The sequence below is a fragment of the Pocillopora damicornis genome, chromosome 7 (genome assembly GCF_964200805.1).
Source record: "Pocillopora damicornis chromosome 7, jaPocDami1.2, whole genome shotgun sequence".
NCBI classification, from domain to species: domain Eukaryota; kingdom Metazoa; phylum Cnidaria; class Anthozoa; order Scleractinia; family Pocilloporidae; genus Pocillopora; species Pocillopora damicornis.
This window is the reverse complement of record NC_142676.1, coordinates 8,630,118-8,649,541: the sequence shown is the minus strand read 5'-3', so window position 1 is coordinate 8,649,541 and position 19,424 is coordinate 8,630,118. Positions and strand designations below refer to the sequence as shown.

At 37.5% G+C, this 19,424-nt stretch overlaps 3 protein-coding genes across 4 annotated transcripts; 1 reads left to right on the top strand and 2 right to left on the bottom strand.

Annotated features, from left to right (window-relative positions):
- Positions 1–207: 207 nt before the first annotated feature.
- On the bottom strand, positions 208–6,411 carry LOC113682633 (dehydrogenase/reductase SDR family member 7-like). Of its 2 annotated transcripts, XM_089212976.1 has the most exons (7): positions 5,923–6,411; positions 5,467–5,588; positions 5,184–5,376; positions 4,031–4,080; positions 2,924–3,040; positions 1,753–1,916; positions 208–1,240 (listed from the first exon to the last, which is right to left on the bottom strand). In XM_089212976.1, the coding sequence occupies exons 1-7, from the start codon at positions 6,191–6,193 to the stop codon at positions 1,207–1,209; spliced, it is 951 nt and encodes a 316-aa protein (XP_089069102.1). In that variant the 5' UTR covers positions 6,194–6,411; the 3' UTR covers positions 208–1,206. The 2 variants fall into 2 exon arrangements, with proteins under 2 accessions (XP_089069102.1, XP_089069103.1); XM_089212977.1 differs by lacking the exon at positions 1,753–1,916 and having other exon boundaries at positions 5,923–6,342.
- Positions 6,412–8,695: 2,284 nt separating this feature from the next.
- Positions 8,696–15,323, top strand: LOC149042403 (retinoschisin-like). Its single transcript, XM_089213037.1, has 6 exons — positions 8,696–9,028; positions 9,286–9,620; positions 10,192–10,333; positions 11,132–11,388; positions 11,944–12,058; positions 12,759–15,323. The coding sequence occupies exons 1-6, from the start codon at positions 8,944–8,946 to the stop codon at positions 12,767–12,769; spliced, it is 945 nt and encodes a 314-aa protein (XP_089069163.1). The 5' UTR covers positions 8,696–8,943; the 3' UTR covers positions 12,770–15,323.
- On the bottom strand, positions 15,287–17,652 carry LOC149042402 (dehydrogenase/reductase SDR family member 7-like). The gene is made up of 4 exons (XM_089213580.1): positions 17,243–17,652; positions 16,600–16,721; positions 16,319–16,511; positions 15,287–15,348 (listed from the first exon to the last, which is right to left on the bottom strand). Exons 1-4 carry the CDS (start codon positions 17,511–17,513, stop codon positions 15,287–15,289), a joined length of 648 nt encoding a protein of 215 aa, XP_089069706.1. The 5' UTR covers positions 17,514–17,652.
- Between the last annotated feature and the right edge of the window lie 1,772 nt (positions 17,653–19,424).

Sequence of the window (19,424 nt, the reverse complement as noted above, 5' to 3'; positions counted from 1 at the left end):
CAAACTAAAGGAAATACTTTTATTTGCGAGTTTAACAAGAGGAGAACACCCTAAATTGGCTTACATGTACGGCTATTAACTAGTCTTTGGTGTTGAAGTTTGGAAGCCTTAGGTAGTCTTTAGTTTAAGCCTACAAATTGGTCGTTAGAGTCGTACATGGTGAGTACCTCTGGTTTAATTCAATATCCCAAAGACCAGATGTAAAAATTATGAACATTGAACTGCTTTTATTGGGGACTTGTGTTTTATCGATCAAAATGTTAACTGACATGTTTACGAAAGAAAAAAAAATTAAAAGAAGCATATCAAGCTACACTTGATCTTTGGTATTACTGATATCACTGAAACTCAGTCAGCGACGGTAAGCATGGCATTTGCTTGGGTTTTGGTCGCTGATTTGAACACAGCGGTCAAACTTCTGCCCAGATTTCTAGTATTGTTTTAATTTTTTTTCTCATGTTTTGCGCAACAGTACATGTAGTGTTTCTCAAGCTCTCCTTTGAAAATTTTGCGCGGGAAATTGGCGAAGCCGGCCAAGATTGATTCTCAAGCCCATGCTCGACGTTTGACAGCTGTGTTGTGGTCTCGTAAAAAATTTCCCTAAAGAGCTTGAACATGGGTGAAAAGTAAAATGTACAACCATCAGTTCCGCGAGTAGGGTGTCAAATGTTGGGACTACAATATGGGTGCAAGCTGGCATCGCGTGTCCAATTTGAATACACAGAGAGAAAAAGAAATGTTGTTTTGAGTTTTGATCATCATTTTCGAGACCATAAAGACGCATTTGCGAGGTCGCGCATACCACAGGCTACCCAAGTTCCAGCTGTTAGATGATCATCTTGCGAAATAAGAGTCATGGCGGAATTATAAGAGTTTGTATGGGAATGCTTGCGAACGCTCTTGTGAATAAAAAAAATACAGTCAATTCTCAATAAAAATACCTCACTTTACTTCCACAGTGCATCGCTTGTTATCTGACCACTTACTATGTTGAAAAGAACCCATTTTAGCGAGTTATCCATTTTTAGGTTTACTACATAAGGGGGCTTCAAAATTGGCAATCGAAAAGAAACTTAAATTTTAATCCCAGCACAATAAAGTTAAATTATATTTACAGTTTTAAAAGCAAAAACTAAACACAATTAATTTAGGTAAAGTATTTGAATTTTGGACTGAGTGGTTACTCAGGGATCCCCTGGTCAAGTTTCACGTCCGTTTCCGGTTTTTCCACTGTACCCACCTACATAAAAAGGGCAATTAAAATAGTCAATCAATGAATAAATAAGTGATTTGATATAAATTAGGAAAAAAAGGCCACACGTCAATAAATTCAATGAATCATTCCATGCAAAAAAACACAATTTACAACTAAAATTTTCATGTAGAGTCAACAGGGGTTCTGCTGCACCCACGAGGAGATAATTCTCAAAACCCACCAATTATGTAGTGAAAAAAAGGTCAAAAACATTTCCATAAATAGTTCCACAAAAAAAGTGGACATACAAGGTAAGTTAAAGTGGAAACTTCAGAATTTTCAAGGACTGAAATAAAAATGCAACCAAAGAGCCCACTTAATAGGTTTGATTTGTAGCATAAAGCACAGAAAAACGACCAAGTCGCATCTGGTACAAGTATTCCACCTGATTGGAGGATGTATAATTACATTTTCCACCAATACCATAGTGTACTGGGAGACAGGAGAGGCAATACAACAGATGTAATACAACTGCTATAGCTTATAAATTATCTTACCAGTTCCCAACAAGTGGTAGATACTGTGCAAGATACAACTCTACCATTCGTTTTGGAACAGCAATCCACACTTCATTCAAAGCATTTGCCATGGCAATAATAATAAGATGCACGCATCGTTCTGTTTTGATGGTTGTCACAGGAAAGACTTGATCCCTGCGAGTCTGTAAAGTGAACAAAAAGTTTTTTTTTAAGTCATACAATTGTGCAAGAGAGAGATGTCCCGAGATGTTCTGTGGAATAAAGAAAACTTAGAAGATTTGATGTCTTAGCTTAATCATCTTTTGCTAGAGTTTTTCAACTGAGTATCTCAAAACCAAAACCAAATGAATCACAACAACCAATCAGAACACAGGTTAACCCTTTAATTAAGATCCCATATCAACATGTATATTCTTGTCACTGTTCTCTATATGTTTCTTATTTTACTGATTGAGAGAATTTGTTCAAACATCAAGACAATTCATCTTTGGTGATCATTTCATTTATCCTCATGATCTATACATTTGATTAGGTAGTGATATTGTTGGGAGAAATTAGATGCTGGTCACTATTGGGGCTTAATGGGTTAAAATCACCATTACCCAATGAGAACTCAGAGTAAAACAATCAATCTCCTTGAAGTGTGGGAAAGTGCAAGTTACCAAGTTGGGATTGATTTAAGTTTTGCATCTGATTGGTTGAGAGGCACCTGATCCTAACCAAGGGAGGGGGGGGGGAGGAATGAGTCAGCTATGAAGGAGACTTTGAATGTGCATATTTAACAAATAGATTCCAAGTTGCTGTGCATCTGTTCAATAATAGATCACAGATGACGTCAAAATGTGGTAAGAACAAAAAAGTGGCACACAAGGCCCAGCTGAGTGTGTCACTGATGTTCTTACCACATTATGACGTCCTCTGTGATCTATTACTGAACAGATGCATGGCAAATTGGAATCTATTTGTTTTATATAATAAAGAATTAAAAAAAGTTTTAATGATGACGTCATCTATACATCTGTCCTCCAATAGATCATATGTGAGAACCAATCAGAATGCGTGCATAACTGAGCTTATTACATAATAAAACATAGTGAGGGCAAACCAAAGTTTCCCCTTGATTTGGTTCAACCATGCTTTTATTTTATATAATAAATAATAGTATGAAAGGTGGATTTAATTAACATACCTCAATATTCTCTCGATATGCATTTTTTAAAATGTTTGAATATACTAGGCCAGGGCATATCATTGTGACACCAACATCCTTTTCATGGACTTCTGTGCGCAAAGTATTGAAATAACCCTGTCAATGATACAAGTATATTTATTACATACTGGACAGCAATTTTGTTCTAATTTTATAAGCTTTAAAAAAGTAACTGGAGATTTTTCCCTGTAGGAAGTTTACCCCTACAACCTATACAAGTTTGCCCCCTGAAGTAAAAACAATCAGCCCCAAATCATTAATTCACAAAAATTTAGCCTGTAGAGCAGGTGTGATTTTGGCAAGCAAGTGCTAAGTAATTTCATAACAAAAGTTATGGTCCTCATCTTTGATTTTAATGGCAGTGGGAGGCTGGGGAGAGAAAGAAATTTGTACCAGGGGGGAGGTTGATGGTCAAAAATAAGGAGAGGGGTGGGGGTGGGGAGTAAAGATTAAACATGGCCAGTAAGATAAATGATGGCATGCTTATAATGTTAGCTCACCATTGTTTGTCTAGTACCCTTTAACTTCCAAGATCTGATTGTTAATTCTCCCCTCTAGCTGCTACACATTTCCCTCTAAATTAGTTATGAGAATGTGGTGCTAGATCAAGATAGCAGCTTCTACCTGATAAGTTCAAATATTCTCTTTACCTGTTTGCTGAATAATGTTTGGAAAACATAGGGAGAAGTTTCATGTTAATTACTTCTAGGAGTTAAGGGGTTAACCTTCGTTCACTTTCCAGAAGTCCTGGAAAAACTTGTTAGTCTGTCCCAAGTGTAATTCTTATTACATGGTTGACCTTACAACCTTTTTTTTTATTTATTTATTTATTTTTTGTACTGAATGGAAGATAGGAATGATTCAAACTCAGAGTGCTTCGAGTTTCATTAAGAACTTGTTCATACCAGCCCAAGTCTATGAGCAGCCAAACTTGATCAGAATATGTCCAAAGACATATTAAATATTTCTTGAAGAAGTCATGAAAAGTGGACACAATACCTGCCTGTAATGCTTTAGTATATTTGGTAATAAATATCATATAATCAGTAACAGAAACAGTGCAATATGTCAGTTCTAGTCAATCACCTGAAGAGCATGTTTGGAAGCTGCATACACAGCTGTATTAGGTCCTGCTGCTGCAAAATGAATACCAGCTAATTAATATCATGCTTGTCTTGAGGCATTCATCAAATATAAAAAGAAAAATGTGTTACCATGATAGTACCTTGTGCAAATAATATAACATACTAGAAATGGCATGTATCTTATACTTAAAAGGGTGAAAGGCTTGGCCTGCAACTTATACATGTAGTGCATACAGGGAAGATGAAGTTCATTAGATATTCATGATTTCTCTACTCAACAACTGAGAGGTTCAGGGAATTATTTTCCAGTAAAATGGGATGGCTTAAAACAACTGTCAACTACATAAAACACAAACTGAGTCAAAAGGGACCTCAAAGCCCAAAAGTAAAAAGTGATCTTAGCCATGTGTCAAACAAAGTTACATGTGCTACGTGTTCTCTGTTCTTCAATAAAAAATTTTTGCTTGCAGAGATATTCTCGTAGGACTACAAAATTTTCTGTTTCCATTTGGAGTGCAAATCCTTAAATTTTGTTTTGCTTACTCAGCGAATTCACTTTTCTGGATAAACACATGCAATCTTTCAGCTTTTATGTTAAAATTTAACCCTTTAACTCCCATAAGTGACCAAGACAGAATTTCTCCTTACAATATCAACACAATATCAACCAGATAAGTGATGAGAATGAAGAAAAATATCTATTTGGGGATAATTAGTTGATCCAATACTAAATTCTCTGAACTAACATTATAAGAATCGTATGGTTGACAGTAAGAAGAATTACAAATTTGATCTGAGAGTTGAAGGGTTAACACCCTTGTTGATGATCTAGGCACATAAGGAAAAATATGCATAAATTTTCCATGAACTCCGCCCATGCTTGACTCAAAATGTGTATCTGTGCTCAAGGTGGTATCATATGAGGGCTGAGGAAAGGTAAAGCATGCATTAATGCTTTAATGCAAAATTTTCAGCATGTGTGGCTGCTCTTTTCTCATGAAAAGTCCCCTCTCTCCCTTCCCTCCCTTCAGAATGATATATTAAATCCTTCATTACGTTTATGTTGTAATGCAGAATTTTCAGCATGTTTATATTACTCCAACCCACCCCCCTTCTCCTCTTTGCCCCTCTCTAGAGTGAGATATTAAACTTACCACATTTCCCAGAGGCACTACTTATTACAACAATTTGACCATTTCCTTCTCCAATCATGTGAGGCAGAACAGCTTTGGTAAGAGAGATTGTCCCTAGTACATTTGTGTTCAAGACTGAAATATCTACATCAAGATCACTATCCACTGATGAACCCATCTGTAAAATTCCTGCACTATTCACTAGAAAATCAATCTGCAATTAAGAAAACATAGTACATGAACGCCTTGGGTGATGAATATCATTGAAATCTACAGCAGAACACATCAAAGCAGAGATCATGACCTTGCCAAACTGTTGAAGAGCTTTGGTAACGCAGTCTTCGTGAGAAGCGAAATTTGTAATATCCAATGGGACAACAAGAAAGTCTTCCTCAAATGTTAATGGAAAAAGCTTTCCTGCCAAGCCTATGTAACAAGAAAACAAAGACTATTATTTATAGTTATAATATATAACTGAACTTCAATCATTTTTGGAGCAACTGCAGAATACCCTGCCACTTTGGTCCACCTCATTTACATGTGTCGGGAGGTTTTGAAGATCGAGGCATAACACAATAAACTTATTCAATGACATGTAAGTGAGTCGCCTTCTTTTGGTTTGAAAATTTTCTGAAATTGTTTTGAGAAATTAATGGAAGTAAAAAAAATTCTTAAGCTCCCGTCCCCCCACGCGACTGCTTTCCCTCACCTCGTGTAGAATGAAGTTTTAAAAACTAAAATAACTTAGAGCAAAACTTACTCATGCACTGATTTTTCACTCTGTCTAATTCGTCTTTTCTCCTCGCTGATAGCACCAGTTTGCAGCCAAATTCAGTTAGCTTGTACGCTAAATGTTCGCCGATTCCGCTCGATGCACCAGTAATCCAAATCACTTTACCTCGTAGTCTTTTATCCGGTGGCTTTGCAAATCTCTCGTAGAAATGTAGTACTGCATCGCAATCGGCAAAATAAATCCTCAAGATGTGCAAGGCGACAAACAGAAAAACACATATCTCGAGGAAACCTATCATTTTCGATAAGATATTGGTTAAGGGTGGACAGCGAGACAGGTTTCGTGGACACTAACGACTGACCAAATGGGAGACCTGGGTCTAAAAGACAGCAGGATCACAGGGCACCCAGGTGTTGACGTGGGGAAGTAAAAGCAACAGAATGACTTTACCAAAGTAAGTCTCTTGACGGCATGACTTGTATTTTTCTAACTTCTTGAAATGTCTAATCACTTGCCCTTATTTTTACGAACGTTTGGATTGTTTCTTATAGCTTTGCGCGACAGCTGTTTTCCTTTGTAATGTTTCACAGGAAATTGGCGGGGTCGGCCAAAAATGATTCACTTGGGTATGCTCCACGTTTGACTGCAGTGTTGCTGTGTTGTGGTCTCGTTTAAAAATTTGCCCTCAGGAGCTACGAAATGGGTAAGTAAGACCACGAAATTTACTCATAGAACTGTGGAAGTTACATTCGGACTGAGCTTGTTTAATTTTGGATCAACAAAACACCAAACAAAGCACAAACAACTGGCTATCACCATGCAACGTTGGTCATCTTAATAATTTCTTAGCCGGCATAAAAAAAAAGTCAACCTGTGGGGTCTGTTTTAAAAGAATGAAGAGCAAATATCGAAAAATATCAAACTAGAAGTTCAGTTATTTGTCTCCTGGCGGTACGTTTCACATCATGAACGCAAAAGTTAAATCTGAATTTTAAAAGTAAAGAAAACCGTTTCAAGTTTGATGTCAAACGTTACATCGAAATTTACATGTAAGAAACACAAGCTGTTGAAGATAGTCGGGTAATCAAAACATAACATATCTGATATCTTTTTTTAATTACTTCTTATTCTTCTGTTGGTCTCTATTATCAATGCAGGGCTACACGCGGAGACACTCTCAAAATGTAAACTTTTTCTAAGAGAATACTTAGTTGGTTGATTTTTGCAACGATTCCCAACATTCACAACATGGGTGAGGGAAGAGCTCGGGAATAAAAAGGTAACAGAAATCATGTCAAAGAAGGAGAATAGTTCGAGACAAATAAGATTTTCACTGTGAAACAAGAAATCGGTCAACAGAAGACCGCAGATGTCCTTGAGACAAAAATGTTTTACATTACTCGGAAGACAAAGAGAAAGTCAATATCGTAAATATCATAAAGTTTGCAGCTATCTGACAGAAACATTTTTCGTGTAATGCCGAAACTGTGCAATTTGAATTGCTATACCCAGTGGAACCTCGATTTAACGAAATGCCGAGGGAGTGGCAAAAATGGTTCGTTATATTGAGGGTTCGTAATATCGAAAACTTCGATACAACGAATTTGCGTAAAAACAACCAAATTGTTCGTTATATCGACGGCTGGATGACAATTTTTTCTATTTTTTTAAATCATTATAATTTCTTTGTGGTGTGCTGTTACGCTACTCAGCATTTTTGTAATAGTCTTCAGACGCTATTGTGTAAAGATAAGGTTTTCGTGCACAACTGAACTCCCGTAGAAGGCATAACAAAAATGGGGGAAAAATAGCTCTGTAGAGGCAACTCGGCAGTGAGAACGGAAACTCGTCACGATTTCCTAGCACACAACGATTTACTTCAAGCGAGCTTTTACGGACTTCAAGGATAAGACAGCGTTTTGGTTCCACAGTAGACTTTATTACTAGGTCGGACCAACAACTGATATGACCTTTAGCATAATCAACTTCGTAATCAATGTAATCGGCACGCAGTCGTCTATGTAATCGAAAAAGCTTTACAATGTACTTGCTTAAGTATGAACTGATGTGAGAATTGTCTAATTAAGGAAGAGGATTCAATAAACTCTAGGCCATTAAAAATAGGAAACTGAGGTGAGAATTCACAGCTCTGATATTGAAAATATACCTCTCTTAATTAAAGTAGAACAGCTTAGGAAATAAAAGTGGAAAAGCAGTTAAAAATTTCGGCTTATCTATGCAATTTCCGCTTATCTATGCAAAGTTGGTGTGGGAAATTATCGTACGAAAGGAAACTGAAATTACGAGCAAAAACTCAGCTGCCAACTACCATGAGAACTAATTTTTTCAGAAAGACCATTAAAAGTTATATTTACCTAAAAATTTCACAGACAGTGGTCAACAAAAGTATCGACATGTAGCTGTAAAATGAAAGCAAGCAACAAAACAAGAATCTCTTAGTTTACTACTCAAAAACCCCTCTGGCTTTTTATATATTTTTTGATTTACTTAGACTGAAAGAACTTGAATGAACTCGAATAAAATAAGAATGGTTGAATATGAAAAGTTTACGAATAAATATATTCCAAACAACCATATAGAAAAATCAATATATTTTCCTGGAACAATCGAGGTGGTAAGTTCTTATCTTAAATTATTTTAGTACTTCATATGCGTGATAAGGGTAAATTTTGAAGGCTCGTTGATTTAAAATTTAAGGGTTTGATAACATCATGTTCAGGCTTCATGGCTTCGTTCTGATTGGTTAATTTGGTTGGGGCAGATGTTCGCCAAACTCAGAATGGTTATGTACTTTAAACAGTAGAATGTGACTCCGCTCTAAAAAAATGGGAAAAACAAATTTAAAGAGTCGATGTTATTTCAAAATTTATCCTCAGGTCAAGTAAATGGAAAGGTCAATTATCCGGCTAAGTAAACTGACTTTATTGTGATTTGATAAACAGGTTCTCACAGTCCATCAACTTTCTGTGGTTGTTTGATTGCACTACGATCAAAGAACTGTTTAATTATCCTGCATCACTGCTGAAAATGAAACACCATTTTGGGTTAGCTCGCACGTTATCGTTTTTCCTCTGGGGAAGTTATCTTTTCCACTGTACCACTGCTTCAGAAGGTAAATAACCTAATGCAAGTGTCTACGAAGTTTCCGTGCTAAATTTGCTTTAATTATCAATCTTGGTCACTCGATAAATTCTCGAGGTTTTGAGAGGATAGACAACCTTTCCCTTCAATATCTCAAATATTTGTATCTGAAGATGTTAATTAAGCACCTGTTCTTCCAGGGGCTGGACTTTTCTGAACGTAAGATATTTATTTTGTCGTTAGAAGACGTATTTGTGCTTATTTTTTTACTACTGGATAAACTTTTAGAATGCGAATACACGTACCCTCTTGGCATGGAAAACGGTGCAATATCTGACAGTCAAATTAGCGCCTCTTCCCAATGGGACAGCAGTCTTAGCCACAAAAATGGCAGACTAAATCATGAACAAGGCCCCAAAAAAGGAGGAGCCTGGGCAGCGAGGAGAAATAATGATGAACAGTGGCTGCAGATTGATCTGAGAGATCAACAGACCAAAGTTACTCGGGTAGGAACGCAGGGAAGGAATGGAGTTAATCAGTGGGTTACAAAGTACAAACTGCAGTATGGTAATGATGAAGGAAGCTTGCAATATTTCAAGGAAGAAGGACAAAGTGCCGATAAAGTAAGATTGCAAATTTCATGCGAATGTTCACAGAACGTATACTTCCATACATTTGTTCGTGCATGCGTCTTTTCGCCAGAATAATTAAAATAATTTTAAAATGTGTTTAAAAAGAAAGAGTACCAAGTGGACCACATGTACATAAGGTTTTGATATCCTTAGCAAGATCAGTTGGAAGCATGAATGAACCGAGCGTACTTGAAAGCTTAACTAGAGGAAAAGCTCTCAGAAAAGAGAGTTAATTCCTCTTGTCAACCCCTTAACACCCAGAAGTGATCAACACTTAACTTCTCTCCTTAATATCCATACATTATCCATCAAGCAGTTCAAGAGAATACTCAGACAAACTTATCAGATATGAGTTGTTATCATGATATGACACCAAATTGTCATAACTGTTATTTACATGGAAATGTATTGCAGCTATTAGGGAGAATCACCAATCAGATCTTGGGAGTTAGGGTGTTGATCAAAACTGGCAGGTCTAAGCTGCCAATTCTTGAATTTTATCCACTATCAGTAAATATTTCAAGGGCTGATTTATTATTAATTCTTAATTTATCCTATTAAGGAGTTTAATGGAAACACGGACAAAGACACCGTTGTGGTAAACGTTTTAATCCCACCAGTCACTGCGCGCTACATTCGTTTCCGACCGGTAGATTGGAATACCCATATTTCAATGAGAGCAGAGCTGTACGGCTGTCATAGAGGTAAACCAAAATTGCTCTTTTCAATTATACAATCTACTGCCGTAACACCACTTAGCTTTTTTAGTATGCTCCAGGCCCTGAGTCAGAGGAGGCAAGTGAAAGCAGGCGAACAACAAATCGAGGCAGTGGTCGTCAGGGATACGGCTCCCTAGTTTGTTTGAATTTTTCTTTTTGTTTTTTGTTTTGGAGAACATCTGCTAATTTTTGTACGCCGGCCTTCCCATCTATTTTCATTTAGTGAAAGGATGGTAGAGGCAGCACTTCTGTTTAAAAAAAGGATTGGTGAACAATTCTTTGTTCCTGGTTGCGCACCATAGCACTGATGCCCTTTGGTATAGTAATGGAGGCCACAACTCAATCGTGTGCTGTTGCTATCCATGCCACTCTTCTTGAAATAGAAAAAGTGACTGAAGAGTTTAAGATGTGAAAGGAGTCGTACAAGAAAAACAAACAGAACATTTGATAAAACGTAGTAGTCAGAATTGTACAACTTGCTTGGGAGGCACTCGCTTTCTTTTTCTAACATGCTAAAACAGCTCTTTTTATATATATAAAAAAAATATGCTCGCCAAGTGCAAAAATCATCTTAGCTCGAAACTCCTGTCACAACAACGCTTACAACCGGTACGTTTACTTTTTGAGTCTTAAACAATCATAAGTTTCTCACATGATCAGTAACTAATTGAGGACAGCGTCTTGATGATTTCGTCAGGTTCATTTCGTTTTATACATATATTTTTTCACTTTTTTTATTCCTATCGTTGCTTTAATATCACTATTTATCCCACTTCTTTGCAGATTCCTGCCGATCTCTGAAATTCACCCCATCAATAGATGGCCGCGCCCTCGTGGGTCACGTGATTAAAAACATTACTTTGCACGTGGGTATGCGTCATTCCTGTAGAGGAAAGTGTGTAATTGATAATAGCTGCGCATCATTTAACATCGGTCCATCAATAAACGATCAAGTGCTATGTCAGTTGAGCGATTCTGATCACGTTAGACATCCTGAAGACCTGAAACCACGAGATGAGTTTACCTACACTAGTACTGAGGTAAGATTACCGAAAAAATCAGATTGTCTGATGACAGAGCTGAGAAAGAGGATCACTTGTCGAAAACTTTTGTTAGATTACGGAGAGAGACAAAAGCATGCAAACTTAAACAACGGCGAAGTTTTCCGCCCTGGGTAAGAGGTTAGTGATGGGGTCAAGGTTATAAATTAAGTTACAGAGCTTTTCACCCCGAAAGCCAGCCATGTTGATACTCTGCTGCGAAGTAACGTACACAAATGTAGTTCGATCCCAAAAATGTACCAACTCAGTTCAGTCCTCACACTTTGGTGAAAAGCTTAGACCCCCCTTTTTTTCCTTTGTTAACTGAAATTACATGGATGGTCATCAGCGTTAAGTTTTAATCGTTTTGAAAGCATCTGGATTGATTTATCAACAGGATAACAAGAGTTAATTTTAGAAGATAGCTCACGCTGGTACTTCAAGTAATCAATGAAACCATCTAGGTGGAGGGGTTGTGATGTAACTTTTTTTCCCATCATCGGTTTTATAAAGAGCTTAAGATAATTTATCCTTCACCTTTTTTGTACCTATCAGAGCCCTTGCTCCAGTGATCCTTGCATGTTTAATGGGACGTGCCTGAGGGGATTTACATATAAAAAATACCTCTGTATGTGTCAAGATGATTCTTGGGGAGAAAACTGCGAAAGAGGTGAGGCGTACTGCGCATGCTACGCGAGATTCAGTTTTGTTCGACACAGTGGCGAAATAAGTGAGCATGCTTGTAACGCGCGAGAAATTTTACGTGTGCAAAGGAATGGAAACGACAGTATTTCTTCAGTAACAGTATTGCGAAAAAATGGCGGCATTTTAAAAATTTCCATTGTTTGTTTTCATTTTGCAAAACAGAAAAGGTCGCCGTTTTCAAGAAAATTTCTGTGCAAACTTCCCCGTCACATATCTCACTCAACAGAAAAAAATTTTGCTGTCACAGATGTGAATTTATGGACTAAGAAGAGCATCCGTAACACGGTAACGAGTTTTGTAGCGACTGCTACGCCTTTGCTTTCTGGGTAAATTTAAAACTGCTTACGATGAACTTTAATTTAAAAAATGCTTCCTAACCTTCAAACCTTTCCATAAGAGCAACCTCCATTAATTGTTTCCTTGTTTCACATTAATTACTGTCCAAAAAAGTGTGAAACGATTTTCTGTTCGTTCATCAACGAAAATTATTCACGCTAGAGTCCCAAAACGCTCCCGGAACGCGCCATATCCGCCGAGCATGCGCACTTATTCCGCCGCTGTACAGTATCGTTTTGTACCATAAATTCAGTGCTTATGAAATATATCCAAATCATAACTCAATCAGGTAAAAGATGTGAGTTCTGGAATCTTTAATTCCTTGACAGACCACCCTTGATTATCACTCAAAGCATTGGCCTGATGAAAATGAGACAATTCTTGAACACTTCCTTCTCAAAGATCTTTCTCGGCTCAGGTTCCAGCTCAGGTTCATTGTCACCATCAAGCAGACCGACTCTATTTACTGGGTCGTGACTCGTGAAAGTCGATTATTGGTTTACAAGCATCTTTGCAGTATTACTGTGGTAAGGAAGGATTCAGTGCTGAATGCTTTTATAGGAGAAATGCTCAAGCAAGAATTTCATGGTCGCTGACAATGAAGATGACTGCTTCTCATGCGATTCTAGAATCAGATTTGGTATTAACTGTTTTCCGGACGATAGTATCAAGTGTGGAAATTTTGCCTCAACAGATAATGGCGGAGCAAACATCAGAGCAATGGGCTTCATATAAATGCAGTGACTGAAAAGTGCTCAGATGCCTTTAAAGCTTGTACTATGAAAGCCATTTCCCACTGCAAAGAACAGTGTGCTCTCTCATGATGATTTGATTCCACCCATCTGCATTTATCTGATTCCACCTATATATAGCAATTGATCTTATCTTTTTCACCCCAAGCTAACTAACTGTCATGACGTCTATCAGACAAACACACAGGCATGAAAAGTCCTTTTGATTGTCTCTAGTTTTAAGCCCACCCACTGATTTTACCTGTTCTCTCCATGGCATGCCCGTAGCTTGATTAGGCAAAAAATTGTTTCCTTCCGTTACGGAAGAAAATAATATTCAATCAAGTAACAATATTTAAGAAAAAAAGAACCACTTTTCATGACTCTTTCGCCTAATTATTTTCCGCAAATTTCATAAATTCTTATCAAAATTTTCAAAGAGAATGTTCTTTGAACAACGAAAAATTTCAGAAGCTCTTTTCCTAACGCGCTCAACGTAAGCACAGTTTCATTCGATCCTTATTAGCTCGCTCAACGGAATACGCAGCTATTGAAGTCGTACTGAGTCTCAAATTCAAAGAGACATAGTAGAGTGCGCCTAGTTCACCCAGAATGTGGCTTTTCGAAGGGTGCTCCTATGAGTCCAGGGTTTGAGCTAGTATTTGATCACTGGGGGACAATTTGTTCCCTTAGCAAAAATTTTGGAGGACATTTTCATTTTTAGGGGGACAGACAAATTAATTTTTATTCGACATTTTCTTTTTTTTTTACATTCATACAGGCAAGCCGACAAAAACATTTTTTTTACCTGATCCTTGTAAGACTTGTAATACAAGAAAAGTGATACAAAAAAGAAAAGTTGTTATTGATGTCAAATTTCTTTTTCTCGTCATATTTAAACACAGGATCAATGACTATGCTTTATACTTCAAAACATTACACAGCAGAATCTCGTCCCGGCATCGCCTTGTAAACTTCAATTCCTTTCTTAATCACTGGTAAACGTAAATGTACTAATTCTTCAGTTGGTTCTAGCCCAAAACTGAAGGGCTGTAGAAAAGAGTTGCTGCAGAGTTGAGGTTCTAAAATTTGTACACCCTTCTGCCGTTGCAAAGGGGTTTGTCTTCTTAGATTTCCGACAAAAATAGCAGAACATCGCCTCTTTTTCATAGCGCAACCATGTGTGATCTCGCAACCAAGTTTTCAGGAAAGTTCGTGATTTTTTCGGTTTCCTTCGATCCTCATTCGTTTCTTCCTGATTAATACACTGTTCTTCTTCTGTATCATTTTTCTCTGATTCACTCTGGCTTCGATTCCGAGCGAAAAAGCTTTCTAATGTTCGAACACGTTTTCGATGTGACATGTTACTGCGCTTTTCACAAACTTGCCAATTTTGAAGTTCAAAAGCCAATTGACGATTGCGTTTTTCGCTGCCGTCAATCATCTTAACGGAACTCTTAGGAAACAAAACTTTACTTTCACGGGTTCAAAAGGTCATGGTTTGTGATTTGTGATTGGTGGATTTCAATCCGTTTCGTGTGTTTCTGTGTTTCAAGGTTCGTTGCTTGTGATCGTAATTATGATTGAGGGCAGCGAAAAACGTAATTGTGAAGGCGGCTTTTGAACTTTTGAGTTCGCATGTTTGTGAAAAGCGTAGTAAAGATTGCCACGTGCGTTCACCAAGCTTGGTTGAGCATGAGACGTACGTGTTCAGTAAAGTGTGACTGAAACGTGACTTTAGAATGAACTCTAAACGTGCAAGAAAATATACTTTCCACGTTCTGTTTTAGCTTGCAATTTCTGTATCGAGATAAAACTCTTCGTGTTTGCTTCCTTTCGAGTTTTTTCCCTAAATTTTGAAGGGGAAAAATTGTCCCCTTGACCGTTTTTTTAAGGGACAATTTCAATTGCAGCGCGGGATTGGCGCAATCGCGCGGCCTGGCTCAAACCCTGCATACCAGCCCAAGTCTATGAGTAGCCAAACTTGATCAGAATATATCCAAAGACATATTAAATGTCCTTTAAGAAGTCATGAAAAGTGGACACAATACCTGCCTGTAATGCTTTAGTATATTTGGTAATATATATCGTATAATCAGTAACAGAAACAGTGCAATATGTCAGTTCTAGTCAATCACCTGAAGAGCATGTTTGGAAGCTGCATACACAGCTGTATTAGGTCCTGCTGCTGCAAAATGAATACCAGCTAATTAATATCATGCTTGTCTCGAGGCGTTCATCAAATACAAAAAGAAAAATGTGTTACCATGATAGTACCTTGTGCAAATAATATAACACACTAGAAATGGCATGTATATCTTATACTTAAAAGGGTAAAAGGCTTGGCCTGCAACTTATACATGTAGTGCATACAGGGAAGATGAAGTTCATTAGATATTCATGATTTCTCTACCCAACAACTGACAGATTCAGAAAATTATTTTCCAGTTAAATGGGATGGCTTAAAACAACTGTCAACTACTTAAAACACAAACTGAATCAAAAGGGACCTCAAAGCTCAAAAGTAAAAAGTGATCTTGGCCATGTGTCAAACAAAGTTGCAAGTGCTATGTGTTCTCTGTTTTTCAATAAAAAATTTTTGCTTGCAGAGATGTTCTTGTAGGACTGCAAAATTTTCTCTTTCCCTTGGGAGTGCAAATCCTTATTTTTTTTTTTTTGCTCACTCAGCGACTTCACTTTTCTTGATAAAACCTGTGCAATCTTTCAGCTTTTATGTCAAAATTTAACACTTTAACTCCCATGAGTGACCAAGACATAATTTCTTCTTACAATATCAACACAATATCAACCAGATAAGTGATGAGAAAGAAGAAAAATATCAATTTGGGGATAATTAGTTGATCCAATACTAAATTCTCTGAACTAACATTATAAGAATTGTATGGTTGACAGTAAGAAGAATTACAAATTTGATCTGGGAGTTGAAGGGTTAACACCCTTGTTGATGATCTAGGCACATAAGGAAAAATATGTATAAGTTTTCCATAAACTCTACCCATGCTAGACTCAAAATGTGTATCTACACTGCTCAAGGTGGTATCATATAAGGGCTGAGGAAAGGTAAAGCCTGTATTAATTCCTTAATGCAAAATTTTCAGCATGTGTGGCTGCTCTTTTCTAATGAAAAGTCCCCTTACCACATTTCCCAGAGGCACTACTTATTACAACAATTTGACCATTACCTTCTCCAATCATGTGAGGCAGAACAGCTTTGGTAAGAGAGATTGTCCCTAGTACATTTGTGTTCAAGACTGAAATACCTACATCAAGATCACTATCCACTGATGAACCCATCTGTAAAATTCCTGCATTATTCACTAGAAAATCAATCTGCAATTAAGAAAACATAGTACATGTAAGCTTTGGTTCGAATATCATTGAAATCTACAGCAGAACACATCAAAGCAGAGATCATGACCTTGCCAAACTGTTGAAGAGCTTTGTTAATGCAGCCTTCGTGAGAAGCGAAATTTGTAATATCCAATGGCACAACAAGAAAGTCTTCCTCAAATGTTAATGGAAAAAGCTTTCCTGCCAAGCCTATGTGGCAAGAAAACAAAGACTATAATATATAGTTTTATAAAATAATTCAGATAGTGCGCGCGCTCTGATTGGCCATAAAACCATTTTACATGAGCGTATGGAAACACGGTTTTCGTTCCTCTTTCATTAGTTATTTTATAAAAGAAATGTAAAATGGTTTCCGTGTTTACATAGCCTGATGTAAACACTTGGGAGGTTGGGAGAACACTCCATAAGCTGGAAACCATGTATAGTTGAACTTCAATTATTTTTTGGAGCAACTGCAGAATACCCTGCCACTTTGGTCCACCTCATTTACATGTGTCGGGAGGTTTTGAAGATCGAGGCATAACACAATAAACTTATTCAATGACATGTAAGTGAGTCGCCTTCTTTTGGTTTGAAAATTTTTTGAAACTGTTTTGAGAAATTAATTGAAGTAAAAAGATTCTTAAGCTCCCGTCCCCCTACGCGACTGCTTTCCCTCACCTCGTGTAGAATGAAGTTTAAAAACTAAAATAACTTGGAGCAAAACTTACTCATGCACTGATTTTTCACTCTGTCTAATTCGTCTTTTCTCCTCACTGATAGCACCAGTTTGCAGCCAAATTCAGTTAGCTTGTACGCTAAATGTTCGCCGATTCCGCTCGATGCACCAGTAATCCAAATCACTTTACCTCGTAATCTTTTATCCGGTGGCTTTGCAAATCTCTCGTAGAAATGTAGTACTGCATCGCAATCGGCAAAATAAATTCTCAAGATGTGCAAGACGACAAACAGAAAAACACATATCTCGAGGAAACCTATCATTTTCGATAAGATATTGGTTAAGGGTGGACAGCGAGACAGGTTTCGTGGACACTAACGACTGACCAAATGGGAGACCTGGGTCTAAAAGACAGCAGGACCACAGGGCACCCAGGTGTTGAAGTGGGGAGGTAAGAGCAACAGAATGACTTTACCAAAGTAAGTCTCTTGACGGCATGACTTCTATTTTTCTAACTTCTCGAAATGTCTGGTCACTTGCCCTTATTTTTACGAACGTTTAGATTGTTTCTTATAGCTTTGCGCGACAGCTGTTTTCCTTTGTAATGTTTCACAGGAAATTGACGGAGTCGGCCAAAAATGATTCACTTGGGTATGCTCCACGTTTGACTTGCTGTGTTGCGGTCTCGTTAAAAAATTTGCCCTCAGGAGCTACGAAATGGGTAATTAACCCAACGAAATTTACTCAAAGAATTGCGGAAGTTGCATTCGGATTGAGCTTGTTTAATTTTGGATCAACAAAACACCAAACAAAGCACAAACAACTGGCTATCACCATGCAACGTTAGTCATCTTAAGAACGCTTGTCTGTAAAAATTAAACATATCGCGGCTACGGTGGAAAATTCGATTTCTTTCTTATTTTAATGTTAGATAGGCTAGGCTATAACTTAAATCACTGGATACTTTTTTTTGGCAAAATATCTTTTTGTTTCAGAGAAAAACAAATATCGAAATTCCGTTAAAATCGTCATTTTTAGCAGCAAATTATTACACGAGTTTGAGGGCTTCGCGTGCAAAAACGAATCACTATCTCGTCTTTTATACACTCAAATCTTCTTTTTCGGTCTCATAAGACCTCAAAAAATGATTTTTGTAAACATTGCGCTCCTCTTTGCGCTTAAAATAATTTAATTTCGAAAGCATGAATTTCTCTTCAGTAAAAATACTTCGTGAATAAAATTAATTTTCACCATGTACTAAACCTTCAAATGGATTAAGCTTTTGGTGATTGAATTTCGAAAAGTTGTTCTCAATACAACAGTAAAAATTTGTTTGGGCAAATGATTGAGAGCGGTACAAAAGCTTTTCGAAGTCCATTTAAATGCAGTTATTTGACCTTTTGCGGTCAACATTCCAGTCGCGAGTCACACATATTTTAATATGTTTCAACCCATATGAGGCCGAAAAATGTACATAAAAACATATTTCCAAATGCTCTAACCTCATTTGCCGCAGAAGACCCTTCCAGAGACCATTTTGGTGTGATTCTCTTGTCGTTCGTCGTATTTAGGTCTGTATAAACGATAACTTCCGATGAAACCACCAACCCTGTCGAACACCGTCTTGTTGTCAAACGTTCGATATCTTTCTTCACTGTGGCATCTTATTCAACGGTTCAGTTGACTGTGAGTATTGCTCAGTTTACAATGCACTAAAAGATTACATCTGACAGTCTAATTCAATGCTAAACTGAGTTGACCACAAACATGTACGCCCTTAGAGTATTTGGGTTGTCACGCAATACCGTGACAAAGGAACTTTAGCGGGTAGGTGAAGGGCAAAACTCCATACAATTAAACACTATCAGGATCAGAATTGAACTCTTGGAACTACAAAATATTTCATTCTGTAAACATTTTTGTAATAGTGTCAATTTGGTCCAGTGACAAACAGTAAAATATATTCATTTATTGCAGGGAATTATTCATGTTTTTTTGGCTCTCTGTGCCTTTCGTACTTATTAGGGGTGTTTTTCTTTCCACTAAAATTGCAAGGAATACCCTAAAAGCACGAGAGAGAACCTTTTGTAAATTTTTACAGCACCATGCTACAAAACGCAGTGGTGGGGATGTGTGGCTTATGTGAGGCAGGGGTGCTATGTTCCGTGGCCAATGGGTGGGGCTTGCAAAAGAGAGTGGTACTATTAACCACTGATAACAGACCCAGCTAGAAG